At 35.5% G+C, this 17,816-nt stretch overlaps 1 protein-coding gene across 4 annotated transcripts in view; it reads right to left on the bottom strand.

The window, feature by feature from the left end:
- Positions 1–3,039: 3,039 nt before the first annotated feature.
- LOC113916672 (U2 snRNP associated SURP domain containing) overlaps positions 3,040–17,816 on the bottom strand; it is a 56,052-nt gene continuing 41,275 nt past the window's right edge. For all 4 annotated transcript variants that reach the window (XM_027583405.2, XM_027583406.2, XM_027583407.1 and 1 more), the window contains 5 exons: positions 17,408–17,567; positions 12,602–12,712; positions 10,162–10,280; positions 8,667–8,843; positions 3,040–7,509 (listed from right to left, as the gene is read on the bottom strand). In XM_027583405.2, the coding sequence (XP_027439206.1) occupies positions 7,371–7,509; positions 8,667–8,843; positions 10,162–10,280; positions 12,602–12,712; positions 17,408–17,567 (706 nt within the window). In that variant the 3' untranslated portion in view covers positions 3,040–7,370. The remainder of the gene's footprint in view (positions 7,510–8,666; positions 8,844–10,161; positions 10,281–12,601; positions 12,713–17,407; positions 17,568–17,816) is intronic.

Here is a 17,816-nt window from a genome sequence, read left to right as displayed (position 1 = left end):
ATTATAAGGTAAGCTGTTCTAGAAATACTAAACAGATCTAGATAGTGGAATTCTGCACCTTACCACAAATACTATTACAAGCTCTGAGATACACAGTAGGGAGAGATTCTTTCTCGGCACCAAACCTTTCTCTCATTCTTCATACATTGTTCGTCATGGCTTTATTACATAATAGGCAAAGTAAAGAATACACTGGATTTCATTACAAAATACATGCAAATAAAGAATATTCTGAGAGGTTTTGACAATTTCCATGTAAGGAGAACAGGTAAACAGATCATTCCCTGCTTAAAGACTTAACATACACCTGCTATTTAAGTAAAGTAAATCATGCTTTTAGGGCAATCAATTCAGAATTAAACCAGTATTTTTAGAGGTTGATGCCTCTTAAGTACTTGATGAGTGGTATTTCTGCTTGGTGGCACTTACACATATATAGTATTTGGCACAGAGTTGGACACGCTGCAGATTTTTCTGGGGAGGACATATTCTTAAAATAAGATGGGATATATCAGAAGTTGTGGATAAGCACCCTATGAAACAGCACCCAAGGGTAGACATAATATGTAGTCTTGAGAGTTGAAATTCACATTAGCCGAATGTTGAAGAATATAAAGATTTAAAAAATCCACTTAGAACACCTCTTGAGTTTTGATACCTCACTTTACCATGAGGGAGGCCTATATTAGACTCAAGAGTTTACTTTTCCAGAAGTAAGTGAACAGTTCGACAGATCCTTTAATAAAATGTGAGCGTGGCCAAAAACCATCCGAAATGCATTTTCCTAAATGCTCTTAATAAACTGCTCACACCTAATAGCTATTGCAACGCAATAAAACAAAATATGCTGAAACAAGAAAAATCATCTAATAGCACATCATGTAATAGGACTATTTAGCTGCTAAGGTAGCCAATGTACAGTGAGGTGCTTATCCTTTTCAATTTCAATGTTTCAGCTTTATGGAGGACCAAATAGTGCTTTGAATCAAAGTTTTGCTTTTCCAGATTCGTTTGTGCAGTTGCAAGAACTCCAAAGAGTTTTACAAAGGTCCTAAGGACATTACTTCAAAGCCATTATTCTTGAGCAGAATTTAAAGTGTAATTTCCTTTTCAAATTCTATAGTTTCAGTTCTCCAGTCTTGTTTAGGGTACATTACTTATTTCTGCATGATCTGAAAATACCAACTGTAACCCGCAAATATACACCAAATACAAGAGTCCAAGTCCATTCACATCACTAACCCTCTTCTCTGTTCTCTGCCCACTCATTTTGTGAGAATTCCCACATGACTGCTCAGTTCTGATAATTTGTGATTTGTTATCTTTATATGTTTTACTTTGAACTTGGGCAAAAAATCCAGTGCTTCATCATATTTCATACTATTCTTCAGGCTCCTTCCCCCATATACCCTATTTAAGTTGTTCACACTTTTTCCTTTATGGGCTTCCTTTCAGAAACCTTGATCATGGAGTTCTACAATAATAAGTAACAACTAATAAGTATTTTTAAAAACAGTTAATAAAAGTTTTTCTTAAAGGAGATTAACAATTAAATGTCATATGTACGACTGGGACAGCAGATTACCTACTGATACTCGGTGTGCAATACACCAATATATCCCCAATATGAGTTTATAAATTCTATTACAATGCTATGGAATTGATGTGTTACTGTTTTAAAGATGTTCCCATCATTAGCTTTCAGGAATACTGTTACTAATTTTAAATACCACTGTGTGACAATATGTGTCAATGATTTACATGTGATTTCACTCTTACGATAAACACCCAAGGTTATTACCCATTTTATAAGTGGGAAAATTAGATTCCAAAACACGACACAGCTAGTAGCAGAGAAGAGCTGGTATTCCAGTCCAAACAAGACTCCACAGCCCAGGCTCTTCCTCTCCCTCCACACTAGGCCATGCACATCTCATTTAAAAAATCAAAAAGCATATAGGCAACTAACGAATCATTGAACATTAAAAAAAAAAAAGCAAGTTTCTTAACGCTAAACAGTTTGAAGCTCTGTGTCTTCTTAGGGTAAAACAAAAGAAAAGAAAATGGGGCTTTTCTTCTTTTCTTTGTGGCAAATGAATATCTAATCCAAATACTACATTTACTAAATTCCAAAGTTTTATTTTCCTTTTCATCAAGCAATAACTTAAAAAAAAAAAAGGCATGAGTATGGTCATTAATATTAATACATTACAATTTCAAAATCACATAGCTTGCTTTGAAAGTATACTTTGTACTCTGTGCTATGAAATGTTGATGTGAAATTACACATAACCATTAAAAGAGGACACAGCATAAAAGGTGGTAAAAATGGTAAAGAAAGTGGTGTGTAGTTGGCCTATATACTTGGTATTACATTGTTTTCTTTTGGAAGTTTTTACTCAAAATAGAAAATGCTAATGTGCCATTTGGGGAAAATCCTTTTCAAATTCTGTAAGGAAATAAGAGAAACTTTAAAGAAAAAGTAGGTTTTTAAAAAAGAATCAGTGCACATGCTACCACATGGATGAACGTGGTGGACATTATGCTAAGTGAATTATGCCAGTCACAAAAAGACACTGTATGAATCCACTTGCTTATCTGGCGTAGTCAAACTCCCAGAAATAAAAAGTAAAATAGTTGCGGGGTGGGGAGATGAAGAGTTGCTTAATTGTTACAGTTCCAATTTTGTAAAATGAGAAGTTCTGGAGACTGGTTGCACAATGTGAACACACTTAATCCTCCTGGATTATACACCTAAAAATGGCTGAGATGGTCAATTTTGTTATGAGTATTTTACAATTAAAAATTTTTAAATTTTAAAAAGAAACCAATGGATTATTTTTAATGTAATAATGATATTGTGGTTATGTTAGGTTTAAAAAATGAAACATTTGGAGATACATACATGCAAAGTGATAGTCATTTGGGATGTTCATTCTACCTTTTTTTGTGTTTGAAATCTTCCCCAACGAAATAAGATGAACAAAATAACCCTTCAAAAAAGGGGAGACCGATAATAAAATTTCCTATTCAAGAGAATCATCTATCATGAAAATATTTTATTAGAGTTTAAACATAGAAAATGTAACATTTTAACTACAACTGATAAATGTGACACATCACTTATTTCACTTGAAAGAAAGCTGCTGAAAACCAGACATGGTTTACTGGGCTTGCATTAGAAAAACTACATGGAGAAAATTACATGAACAGGCTAAAGTTTGCTATGAAAACAACGTATTTTTATTAAAGTAATTAAAAGTCAAAAAACAACAACAAAAGGGAAATTCCACAACCTTTGCAACTATATAATCTTTATGTAGAAAAACTATAAAGTGACAGTCTGGAAAGCAGCTCCACAATAAACTTAATCCTTACATCAAGAGCAACTAAATTATGGAATCAGTTCACCCAAAAGAAATTGTCTTGCTGTAAAGTATTTCAGCTGAGCTGATTTCAACTATATTATTCTCATTCCTGAAAAAATTGTCTTTCCTGATATTTCAAATCACCAGAGATGTAACGTACAAGAGCCTGTTGAAGTAAAAGGATAAAACAAATACTCCAAGCACAATTACATGTGAAAATGAATGAGGGCATTTTATCTATAGAGCTACAAAACTATATAAATAACCAATTATACACATAATCCATTTACACCGAAGCTCCGTGAGGTGGTACTGAATAAACACTGAGGCATTGAATTTTCAACAATGGAACATGGCTTGCTCCCAACAGCAGCACATTCCCACCTTTTAGTCTATCATCACAACACTTCCCCTAGGATCTGCATTTGTGGCTTATCTAAGTCCTGGGAAGTTTATACCAAAAATGAAGAAAAAAGGCCAAAAGGGCAACAAATTAAATACCCCTGACAATCTAAAACCTGCATGTGAAAAAGGAAGAAACCAAGCACTTTGTGAGTTTTTACAGTCACGTGTTCTTTTAAACTTAGACTAGCGTCTTCATTACTATCTGAACTGAATTTTTTGTGATTTGCTTTTCCATTAAAGTATAAAAGGAAAACAACAAAGAAAAAAGCTCATATTTTGTAAATGTACAGTCTTAGAAAAGTGGTACTATTTATTTTTAAAAACAACCTTCTCTGTTGAAGAAATCACACTGTTGTGGTCATCAGAATAGCTTAAGTCACTTTGGCAATACAGGGATTTATTTGCTCTCATTTTCTAAAAATCATAATGATAGGCTATTATCACCGCCACATAACTTCAGAATTTATATGATCGCAAAGGCAAATGTGTAGAGAACATGTCTAATAAGCTTAAGTTAAATCATGATTGGAACTTCTTAAAAATATTTTCAAGACTATTAAAATTTGGGGAAAAAATACAGAAGTCATAAGCAATTATTTCTTCTAAGATTCTTTAATTGGGATAAAAGTCTCAGGGTTAGCTCACAGGAATGGTCTGCAATAAAGAAAAATTAGGTCAGTGTCTAGTGGTTTCTGCAAACTTTAGCAGAAAAGCCGAGAACATTCTGAGCATCATAAAAGCATTCTTTTGGGTCGGGGCTTTTTGTTGTTTTAGTTCTTTAATCTCTAACTTCTCAACATGTTACAATTTAGAAATGCCCATATGCTTAACTAATGGTAATAAGGAAATACAATGTCAAAGAAAAGATAAACAAACATGATCCTTTTCAATCATAGGTCTCTCTTTGGTAAGAAATAGACCACCATTTATTTACTTTCTCTCAGTGTAGGAGAAGGAGATTAAATGGTATTAACCTGTTAAGAAATCCCTGTGTATAAATGTTAGGATAGAGGGTAAAGAGTTTAAGCCACGCCCTTTATAAGAAGAGTAGGTAACAGAGGATTTCCTCTTATTTGTAGTTATGGTAGAGCATAATAACCATCTATTACAGAGCTGGAACAGGGTATTTCCTATAACTAGAAAGTCACCCTATGAACATTTTAGTCAACCTGTAGAAATTCTGCTCTCTAATCAAGTGTTCTTTTGATGTGAAACATGAATGTTATTTAAAAAAAAAAATGGTAAAGTATCTCCCTCCTTAGAATTCACCAATTTCTGATCCTGTTAAACTTTCATAGAAACCATGAAGAATTAAACAGGCTTACTCTAGATATTTTCTCATTAAGCAAAATTGGTAATAACTGTTTGCAATTCCAGGAAAAAAAATCCAGTACAATCTAATACACACATTAGTAAACTTTACAAAACACATATTCTATCAACCCTAAGCAATTCCCACCCACCCACCCAAAAGGAAGCCAGCCTTATCCTCCGTGAGATATTCGTTGTATCTGGATCCACATTAAAAGAACTGCTAAATTCCACTGCAGTAGGAAAAATACCACAAATAAGCACCCCAAACTGACCTAACAACTTCTACTCACTCCTCCTTCTTCAGGATATTTTTTAAAGAGAAGGAAATAAGCATTCCTTGTAATTTGACTCCAAAAATCGTTTCCTGCCCAATTATTTCTAAGCCTATACTAGATACCAAATACTGATGGAATGCCCAAATCACCAGGAACTCAACATTACTGTTATTTTTGCAAAGAAAGGTAATATATAAAATTCCCTCCCCCCAGGCAATGAACAGGGGAGAAAAAACACGTTACTTTAAAAATGGCTGTATCTGTAGGTTTTTAAAAATGGCTGTATGTATCTGTAGGTTTTTAGAAACCAGCACCAAATGTTCATGTTTAATTATTCCGAGCAACATTTAGGAATTAACATTCCCTAACATTACGGACAAACAAAAGAGTGAACAATAAGGGAATAACTTTCAAGAAATATTGCATGTTGGTAAGAACCATTAAGTCAAATAATCAGATTGGCTCATTTGTAAAGCTGCTGTAGGTCTGCCCAGTTTGGAAATAGCACACCTCACCGCCAACTAATATACCTACTCCCCAAATCATCAGTACAGCTTATTTTATTTTATACCTAGGCAGCATTAAATAAAACTTGAAAATACAGTTTTAAAAAGATAACTCAAAACAATCCATTATTAGAATAGTTTTCTATGCTCTCTATTAAGGGAAAAAAACAAAAACAAAAACAAAAACCATCAAACCACTGCATAAAGTGTCCAGAAAAACTGAAAGATTCACAAATAGTAGTAGTGTCCGTTCAAGTCTACATAACCCTTTGTTAAATTATACTGATAGCAATATTATGACCAACATTATACAAGTTTTCTTATTTCCTCCTCATACTGCAACAACTGTATTCCCATTGTATAAGATTTTAACTAGGCAAATCGTTTAAATCAACTTTTTGCACCTTGAATTTACAAACCACCGGATGTTAAGTTTCCTGAAAACTATTTTACTTTTAAGCTTTACTTAAAGATAAACCTAAAACTCAATTCTAAAAAAAGAAAAGAAAAAAAAAAACCTAAGGTGCTTTAAAAAGAACTCTGTAGAAATATACTGATACCAGTGTTTGAAAGATAACCTACAGGGGGCTATAAAAGGGCAATTATCATACAAAAAACTTCTATGGCCAACTCTTGTTAGAAAATTTATTTTATAAATAAACTTCTTTCATGATAGAAGATGAAGTCAAAAGATGGAGATTTAATTTTTCCCTAAAAAAAAGTAGTTGCTCAGGACATACAGGCTGAGTACACTGAAATTATATTGCTTCTTTGATAAAAGAAAAAATGTTTTAGCCAGGCATTCCATTAACAAAAAAGACCATGCCACCTTTCCCTAGTCTTTTGATCTCTGGGTACTAACTAGTATTACCCAAGATAACCTCATCAAAGAAGTTGGTTGGCAAACCTACCAAATAGGAGTCTTAGGTCCCTTAATTTTGATAGTCATCTTAGTAAATATAAAACTTTAGCTACTTGAACAATGGAGCTTATAAAGTGCATTAAGTATAAGAAACAACAGAAGTGCTAAACTCACTTGGTAGAACTTTAAGGGACTGACTTGATGTCACCAATAGGGCAAAAAAACAACATTATAGTTTTCTGTTCAGATTTTATTTGAAATCTAATTCAAATTGTCAAAGCTACAAAAGGGGGGAAGACATCTGTATTATTTTTGCTAAGTCACAACATCCTAAAACAAAATACTACTACTGCCAGCAGATCCATTATACACATTTCTGATGAAATTCATTAGCACAATAAAAATTTCATCTTGAGAAAACAGCCACAACGAAAGTAATTTATACAATATAAAACAATGACAGGTCTACAGATGCAGTTACTCATGAGTTTACACATGCATTCACAAACAAATAAACAAAAAATCCAGGAATGCTCTTTCATTTGATTTTTTGTTGTTTTTTTTTTTTAAAAAAAACAGACCATTCAGGCACAAAACAAAATTGCATTTCCAATAAGTGACAGCATCTTAAAAATTTATGTCAGTGTTTGTTTTTCTTTGACTTTTTATGAGACCTGTGTGGAGATCGGGACTGGGATCTGGATTTCTTCCCTGACTTTTTAGGGGATCTAGACCGTGATCGCCTAGACCTTTTAGGTGTCCTCGAACCAGATGGTGATCTGAGGAAACAAACAAACAATTTATCAAAGCACTCATATGACCATCCTTTAATTACCTAAAATGATCTTTAACAGAGCACAATGAAAGTCAGAAATAAAGAAGGCTGTAAACTTCCCAAATTCGTATTTTGCCTACTTTACACACACACACACATACACACACAAAATTTTGCACCTTCTGTGCACTGCATCAATGATTATGAGTGGTGTGCTTGCTTAAAAAGACTGATTCCTGAGCCCTACCACTGCTCTATTTAATCAAAATCCCAAGAGGTAGGGACTGAGAATTTGCAATTTTAACAAGCTCCCCAGGTTATCAACAGATCCCTTAGTCTGAACCTCTAAATCTGCAAGATAAAGTTCAAAATGGCATCTAAGATCATTCACAAAATTTTTGAAAAACAATGTTGCAGGCTATCTTCTTGAAGGAAAAAGCACCAACTACTGCATATCCTTCAAGGGACTCATTTAAGATACCCTAATTCTTAAGTGCAGTTCATGAAGATTACCAAAACAAATAAATACACTTTATATATATGCAAGTGCCATTTAGAAAAGGAAAAAACTTATCTTTTATAAAAATTTTACTAAAAATGGTCACAAAAATAAATTTTTAATATATAAAGCAGTTTTAGTCCTCAGGAAAATTCCACTATGTAACACCAGATTAATAAAACATTTCTTAACCACTTTTCTGGAACTACAAGGAAAAAAACGATATAACACACATTTAAATTACCTACTGAAGAATGGTATTTATTTCCACAAATCTCTACCCAAGAACTTGCTAATAAGATGCAGGGGCAGGAGGGAGGGGGTAAAGTATTCTCCTTTCAGCCTTGACAAAATCAAAGAATATTTTATAGAAACTGAAGAACAGAATGAAAAGTAAAGCAGCTACCCCTAGTCCACAGAAAACACAGGATATAATGTTTAAAATTCTTGGCTGGTCTTTACTCGTTGGAAGCCTTCTTGTGCTTTAATCATGAGGAGACCGGGGTGGGGAGGTGGGAAGGAATAATCTAAAATGAAAGTATACTTCTCTGGTTTTCTAAAGCCCTTTAAAAAATGGTTGCCAGCCAAATTATTTTCAAAAGCTGGTGAAATGACAAGGAAACTGGCATTTGAAATATTACAAAAAAATAATTTGCATTTACCTTTTGGCCTTTTTGCTAACATCTCTAGGAGAATCTTTGTGAGATGACCTGGATCGTGAGCTCTCTTTATGAGATCTTTCTGAACGCTCTGATCGCTCCGATTTGGGTGAAGGGGATTTCACTCGTCTACCACTGCTACTGCGAGATGGGCTAGGGGATGTGCTGTGTCGCCTTTTCCTATGGAACAAAGCCCCCAAGATATCCCACAAGTAAGCAAAGGATCAGGTATTCATTCTCCTTCTACTGAATCAGCTATTAATTCCTATCAGTTTACACTAACTTTATTTTCACTAACCTTGTTAATGTTATTTTCCAACAACATTCAAAGCCCTTTATAAAGAACAAGAAAGTCTTAAAGATAGGTTGATCAAAACAAAAACTGAAGTCAACTAAATTGGATTTTCTTTTGCTCTAAGAGATCGGGACAATGAATAAAATCTCATTAAGGTCTCTGGTTAGGTAACAGTATTTAATGTTAATCCTCCAATCTTGAAACTTTTATTGTGCTTATATAAGAAAATGGGGCATCATGTTGGCAAGTTATTCTTAAATGGTTGGGAGGAGGGCAAAGGAAGGGGGAAAAATTAAGCAAAAGTAGAAATATTTCAACAACATTTGGAGAATGTGGGTGAAGGATATCTGGGAATTTTTTATACTATCTTTGCAACTTTTCTATAAATCTGAAAGTATATCAAAATAATAAATACAAGACAAACAAGTGGTAAATTTAGCATTTAACCAATTAGTATACCTATGTTATTTGTAATTACCTGTAGAGTAACTAAGCCAGAATTTTTTTATTTGCATTCACATGGATATTAGGAAAATCTTTGTTAACTAAAGCAATTTTCTCTATTAAATGAGAGATTTAAGAACTGTGAAAGTAAAATAAAAACTAAAAGAGAAATGATTTTGATTAGAATGAAGACTTAAAGTGAGGAGTGAGTCCCTATGGCCTATGTACACAGACTCCTTTTAGACAGGATTGGGAGACTCAAGTTTACAAAGGCAGCAGTCTCAGCACAGAAGAAAAGCTTATACCAGAGTCAACAAGGAAGATGTAGCAAGCCTGTTTAGTTATTTAAACCTTAGGTTTGATACCTAATATGGTAACTGAATTCTTGCACTTAACTAAGGCTAAGGTACCATTTGAACCATGCAATGGGATGATGTCCCAATTAACTAAGCCAAGTGCCAACTAACTGCCCCATTTCTCAAGTTAATTCTGCCTCCTACAGGCAGGAGCCAAGCATGTTTATCATGAAAAAATACTTTTCAAGTTTGTTGGCATCAGTGATGAAAACATTACAAAATGAAACATTCTAAAACTTTATTTATTGGGGGGGGCACACAGTAATGTCATTTATTTTTTATTTTTTATTATTACTATTACTAGTACTATTACTACCTGAGTTAGCCAACATACAGTACACATTATCAGTTTCTGATTTAGTGTTCAAAAAACAGTATAGGCATTTAAATGAGAAATGTATACCTTTCTTTCCTTGTTGGAGTACATTCATCTTTTTCCTTCTTGTCTTTGGATCGAGATTCCAATTTTTCTTTATCCTTTTTATCTCTTTCTCGTTCTCTTTCTAATTCTTTCTCTTTCTCCTGTTTTATTTTTTTAAAGAAAATATTTAGTCATTAAAAAATACCTATCTAGGCTAATCTCATTTATGCAACAATATTTTAATTTTTAAATCACTACTGAAGGTATAATGCCATTTTTAAAAAAAATACCTACTCTTCCAGGAAACCTAGTTATTTCTTCTACTTATACTGAGTGATAATAGTAATACCAGTTACTAAGTCCGTACCATAGACCAAATAATTACTAAACAACTTTCCATATACCACTGCATGTAATACTTCAAATATTCCTTAGGAATACTACTATTATTCTCAATTCAAGAGATGAAAAATGAGACTCAGAAAGGTTAAGTACTATGCTCACAGTCACACTGGATGGTGAAGTCAGGATTTGAGTCCAAGCTGTAGAGCCAGGGCTCTTAACTACTTCCTCTGTCACTCCACTTAAAAAAAAAGGAAAAAGCCAACAATACACTGGCCTATCTTAAACTATAATAAAATAGTAGTGATACTATAGCAAGTGGATTTAATCTAAAGAGAGCTCTCTCCAAAGCACTAGGCTGAAAAGGAAAAATAGTTATTCATAATAATCATCCATCAGAAAATCTTACTAGTAACAAGTACCATTTTTATTGGAAATTTCACATCCTAATTTATAAAAGTACAAACTGACTACATGACTATACAATTATATAAACCAGAAAGATGACCCATCTATTTTTTCCCACTGCTACAATCGCCACTTCTCACTTGAAATTATTTCTGTTGATAATATACTTAAGGGAGTGGCTACAGAAAATGAACCCACAAAGCCAACTTAGCTCTTCATTAACAGGAATTTAATTTCTCTGATTTGTATTCATCAAGAAAGCTATCTGGTAGCTGATAAAAAGCCTATACCAGAAGTTACAAACAGAAATGTTCTGTAAACAACCAAACAGTAAATATTTTCTGTTCTGTGGGCCACATACAGTCTCTGTCCCAGAATTCAACTCTGTCACAATAGTCCAAAAGCCACTATCGATAATACGTAAGTGAAGGCACATGGCTATGTTCTAATAAGCTTATTTAAAATGAGGTGATGGCCTGTGAGGTGATGAATCTCCTGACCCTCAGTATATACCTTCAAGAAACACATCCTCCTCTCCAATTACAATCATGGAATGCAAAGAGATTAAAATGATATTGCATGCATTACAACCATCAAGACCAATGAGTATCTCAAAGTGTCGTCTTCCATGCAGATCAGATACCTGCCACCAACTCCAAAGGGACTCATGGAGTACAGATACATCTTTTTTAAAATCTCATTTTTCTTTTTTTGAAATACAACATATAGATTTAAAATGTAATGCAGAGGACACCGTCTTCCTCTGGTGATCTATAGGATGTATTTTCCTGATAATTTTATAGGAATCAAACTGGTTAAAATACTCAAAATATCTTAAACAATTTAATCCAATAAAAGAGTAATAGTAGCTATTATCTCACAATCCTGCAAAATTGGGACTATCGACCCAGTTTCACGAAGAAAAGCAGGCCTCAGTGATTCGCCTAGGAGCAGAGAGCGAAGGGCAGCACCAGGAACACACAGGTCTGTGCAGCGCCAAAGCTATCTGACTAGACTGCTGCTCCCGTCACCAGTACTATGCCATTAACAGCTTTTAGAGATTCTAACTTCTGTTCCAGCTTGTTATTTCTCTCTCCCTTTCTCTATATATAATGTGTGTGCGTGTGTGTGTGTGTGTGTAGTCTTTTTTGTAATGATAGTCAAGATATAGGTAAAAATCAATAGCAGTCCCAATAAAATTCCTAAGTTTTTCCAAAAATTAACATGTGTTCTAAAATTCTCTGTATATCGCTACATATTTTTTATGCATAAAGAATACGAGGCTTAGAATTCACTGATGAGGTATTCTACCACTTGGTGTCCTTCTTTAGAAACAGTGGAAAAGGAGCCCTCGATCAACTTCCCAAACTAACTCCATCTTTGTCTTTGTGCCACTTCTGAGGGTTGCTGGTGTTTCACTGTCACAAATGTTGAAGCTTCACAGACGGTCTTCCAGTTTTGAAAGCATGGTCTTAGCAGATTTTCTAGTCCATAGGTAGATATCCAGAATAAAAAAGTGTGCTATTGCCCTAAGACCCTTTTCCAAGTTGAACTAAATGCAAAACATCAAATTTCAAATGTTCCAAATTGTCTTACCAGTAGTCAGCATTTACACATGAAAGGGTGTAATTTGAGACATACTTTTCCTTAAGTATACCAATATACCAATATTCTAGGTAGTCAAACAAATAACTTTGGAAAATGCATATTATTGAATACACTCATTCCTTACTCGTTGAAGAAGTTTATCTCTGTAGTGTTCTACTTGCTCCTGAAAGCTCTGGCCTGGTTTTTTAGGTCTTTTTCCAGATTCCAATTCATCCTGAAACTTCATAACTTTGAGCTGTGAAATAAGACATTTTAAAAAAATAAATCTTTTCATCACTACAGTTTTTCAAGCAGTGCTTTGCTCCTGTAAAAAAAAATTTTTTTCTTTGAAATAAGTGTATAAAATGGAAAAAATAGAAACATAGCAAAGTAGTAAGTGATGAGTACTCAGTCAAAATATAACATCAACATAAAACTCCCTTATCTGAAGGCCAATTGTTAGACGAGTCCAATCATGCAGAATTCAAGTGATCGTGCGTGGGCCCACATGCCCTCTGCACAGCCACGTGAGATGACTCATGAACTATAGTTCATGCCCTTAAGAATCTACTTATTATCTCAATGATAATGAATTTGCTATCTGGCTCCCCAAATGTGAAAGGCAAGGTTGCTAAATGCAACCTACTTCCAACAAGATAGGACAGCGGGCAGAACACAAGTAACTAATTTTTTTTTAAAGCAGCATTCTTTACAGTTCACGTAGGACCAAAAACACAGAGCAACCGAGTTTGAAGGTTTCACTCTATTTACAGTACAGTGCAATCACTGAACATCAAAAAAAGGCTAAATCATAGTAGAGATATACTAAGAGTATATACTAATAAAAAAAGATTAGAAAAACTTCCGATTCCATTTCTTGTAATTTATCCATATGAGCACAAAACTATTTGTACAAAATTATCCAATTTTGCACTGTGTATGTATTATATATTTTAAGTATTTTATGTTAATATATATCATATATTAACACATATATATTTCTAGGTTCATTTATGTTACATATGTAAATATAATATATACTTTATTATTATATAAAGATATATATACGTCTTTACGGAACTAAGGGAACAAGTAAGGTGAAATGCATGAAGACTCAGATGACGTTGGAAGTGGAGGTAGAAAACACATATGGATCCACCGGGTTGCAGTGCCAAACCTGTATACCTTATTTCACTCAAAGAGGGAAAGAAAACAGTCTTGCCTAATGGAATTATTGTATATGCAAACATCTTAACCTATTTTATTGAGCACTGATATGTCCTTTAAATGGACTAAATGCTACTATAAATGTTTTATTGGTATTTGGAAACAAGACCTCATTTGTTTTAGGTTTTCTCCCCCCTCACTACAGATGAGGCTTTACAATAGAATGGGAACAAGTTACAAAAACCTTCTTCCATTCAAAGCGTTATTTTCATTATTTTTGACTTCATGACCATTTCTCATACTTTCCCCAACTTTTGCCCTCTTTCTACCTAATTCCACTTCTATAACCAGGTCATTTATAATCAGCAATTTGAGGTTCTTGCCTTTTTCAAAACTCTTAAAAAATCTTTGCATTGTTGTTTTAATGAGGACTACATTTTGAAACACAGAAGATATAAGGGTAAGAGAGAGGGGAAAAGGGAAAGAAATGTAAATGTCTCACTTCACCACTGTGTGAAGCCTTCTATGACTAAAGTGACTCTGTTCTACAGAATGCATTCGTGGCAAATCAGCTTAAGAGTTAAGCGCTGCCCAGTGTTACTTTGGAGAAAGAAAGGCATTCCTAGAGAATCTTTTTAAAAATCATTATAAAATCCTTACAGTTCCTGCTCATGTGGCCTAACTCAGACGCAAGCACAAGTCCAGGACACCCAGAAAACAGGTGACAAAGGGTCCCAACTCAAAATGAGAGCAGCACCATGTATTGGCTTGTTTGTCAGCTAGCTATCTCCCTGTTGCCCTGGGACAGTGGCAAGTATCACCTTCCCACTCAACTATCCACTCTTTCCTCAGGGGTCAGGGCAAAAAAGGGATCTTTCTGCTCCAACAACATAGAAGACACACCACCACCACACCAACCGACCCATGTGTTCCACGCCTCCAACCCTTCTTGGTAGAAGTGGGGATGCCAACAGACTAGGAAAAGACAACTCCAGCATAGGCCAGGCTCTAAGCAGTATATCTGAAAGATTAAGAACTTCCTTCCAGCCAACACCAGTAATACCTTATGCCTGCCTGTTTTCTAAGTGCTTTGTGAAGAATGTCAGTATTTTATAATACATATTCTTCGGTTTTTATTAATCCCATGCTAAAAAATGTTCAGCTACATAAGTCAAACCAGTCAAAAGACAAATACCATATGATTTCACTCATATGTGGAATCTAAGAAACAAAACAAATGAACAAAGGGGGGAAAGGGGGGGGAGACAAACCAAGAAACAGACTCTTAACCATAGAGAACAAACTGACAAACTGACAGTTACCAGAAGAGAGGTGGAAGTGGGGGGATGGGTGAAACAGGTGATGGGGATTAAGGAGTGCACTTGTGATGAGCACGAGCTGTTGTATGGAAGTGCTGAATCACTGTATTCTACACCTGAAACTAATATTACACTGTGTGTTATCTAACTGGAATTTTAAAAAAACTTAAAAAATGTTCAGCTATAGACATCTTTATTACGATGTATTTGGGGAAGAGAAGAGCTTTCAAAAAGAAAAACTACAGTGGGGCGCCTGGGTGGCTCAGTCCTTAGGCGTCTGCCTCTGGCTCAGGTCATGATCCCAGGGTCCTGGGATCGAGCCCCGCATTGGGCTCCCTGCTCAGCAGGAGGCCTGCTTCTCCCTCTCCCACTCCCCCTGCTTGTGTTCCCTCTCGCTCTGCCTCTGTCTGTCAAATAAATCTTAAAAAAAAAAAAAAAAAGAAAAACTATAGTATGTATTGTTATAATAATATATAGTAACATAACAAATATAGTAATAATAATGACCATATAGATATATCCTTAAAGAACATATAAGGTGAAAAGCATGAGAACTTAGAGGATGCTGGAGGCGGAGGTGGAAAGCACATGGATCCTGGATCATTTAAATGTAGGGGCAGAAAGAGGACAGGAATAAATCTCATGAGCCCAGAGTTCTAGTTCAAATTTGCCACCAGTTGTGAACCTTTATTCCACATGACTAAATCTCAGAGTAAACAATGGAGAAGAATCAGGTAACTCTAAAATGAAGCTAAGACCTAGATTTTAAAATTAGGGATTTGGTTCACAATTTAGATCTCAAAAGGGTAGTAAGTTGTGAGAGGTAGGCACTACATGAAGAGGAGAAACAATCACTGAGTATCTAACAACGGAGAGGCCAGATTATCAAAGAGCACAGGAAGTATGGAAATGTATGTATGTAGATGCATATATATCACACACACGCACACATATATAGAGATAGATACAGTGTGGAAATAATAAATGTTCACAAAAACCATCCAAGTTACCAAAAAGCTAAATTATGTGGTTTTCTTCTCTAATCTAAGCCAATAAGGAAAGAGAACATTTAAAAACTATCCAACAGGGACGCCTGGGTGGCTCAGTCGGTTAAGCAAGCTGCCTTCAGCCCGGGTCATGATCCCAGGGTCCTGGGATAGAGTCCCACATTGGGCTCCTTGCTCAGCTGGGAGCCTGCTTCTCCCTCTCCTTCTGCCTGCTTGTGCTCCGTCAAATAAATAAAATCTTTAAAAAAGAATAAAAATAAAAAAAAATAAAAACTATCCAACAGTCGGGGGGCACCTGGGTGGCTCAGTCGGTTAAGCGGCTGCCTTCGGCGCAGGTCATGATCCCAGAGTTCTGGGATCATATGAGTCCGACATCAGGCTCCTTGCTCAGCGGGGAGCCTGCTTCTCCCTCTGCCTGTCCTGCTGTTCTGCATGCAGCTCTCCCTGTTTGTGCTCTCTGACAAATAAAATCTTATTTAAAAACAAAACAAACTATCCAACAGTGGTTTTGGCATTTGATAACTTCATTATCAAGAAAATATAATTTAGGGGCGCCCGGGTGGCTCAGTCACTGGGCGTCTGCCGTCGGCTCAGGTCATGATCCCAGGGTCCTGGGGTCGAGTCCCGCGTTGGGCTCCCTGCTCAGCGGGGAGCCTGCTTCTCCCTCTGACCCTCTTCCCTCTCGTGCTCCCTATCTCTCATTCTCTCTCTCAAATAAATAAATAAAATCTTTAAAAAAAAAAAAGGCATTAAAAAAGGAGAGGGGATTGAGGGAGGAAAAAATTTGCTTGAGATAGTCTGGATTTCAGACTATCATAAGGTTTTCCCCTTCTTACTGTTAAGTCCTACTCAGTGTCTACTCTCCCCATCACAAAAGGATGCATACACTTAAAATGAGCCCACTGTAATAAAACGTACACATAGCTTGAATGTGCCAGAAAGTATCTCACTTTTCCTTGTTATACAGTATGTGCACTCAGATGTTATGGACTCTTCATAATGCTAGATGTGATCTATTCATCAGAAGAATCAAGATCTTCAGAGAGTCTCCTCCGTGCCAGGCACTGGATTTATGATGATGAACAGACAACAGACACAGCCCTTTGCCCTCATGTGAATCACAGCCTCGTAGGGAATACAGACATTAAACAAGCAAGATAAGAAAACAAAAAACATACACCACAATACATGTAAAATCACAAGAGAAATAAATAGGGCGAAGTAAGCAAATACAGAAGTTTAATAAAAGGAGAGCAGGAGAGAAGGGATGCTTGAACTAAGAGGCCCGCGGAAGTCACAGCCCGTGTGACGGTTCCCACGGAAGTCACAGCCCGTATGAAGGTTCCCAGGCACAGAAAACGCAGCAGGCCAAGGACGGACGCCACGAGGGAGCGGAGGTCAGTGGGAAAGGGAGAGAAAGCCAGCGAAGTAGAATTTCAACTTCACTGCAACACTAACCTCAATTTCACGAAGTTTAGCTCGTTTTTCCTCACTCATTTCAGAGTACTTAGAGAACTTGGACTCAGTCATTTCTTCTTTGATTGGATTAGAGTACAAATGATGTTCTTCTGATTTGGAACTCTGAGTATCTTCTTCATCTTCACTTTCTTCTTCTTGACTGGAAATAAGCAGAATATATCATATGTCAAGGCAGAAAAAAAATGTTACATTTTACAGTCTGGCTTTATTTTTCACTGTCTTAGACTGTAAATAACGTTAACAAAACTTAGGAGGCCAATTCATTACTAAAACATTTCTAGAAAATATTTTATAAAATAATACAATTTTATAAAACTTATGTTTCTTCCACATAAAAAGTTGAGCTTCAACATAATCACTTTTTAAAATTTTGTGTATGTTAATGTTA

Source organism: Zalophus californianus, chromosome 1 (genome assembly GCF_009762305.2).
Source record: "Zalophus californianus isolate mZalCal1 chromosome 1, mZalCal1.pri.v2, whole genome shotgun sequence".
In the NCBI taxonomy this organism is placed as follows: domain Eukaryota; kingdom Metazoa; phylum Chordata; class Mammalia; order Carnivora; family Otariidae; genus Zalophus; species Zalophus californianus.
This window is presented reverse-complemented; position numbering and strand designations above follow the sequence as displayed.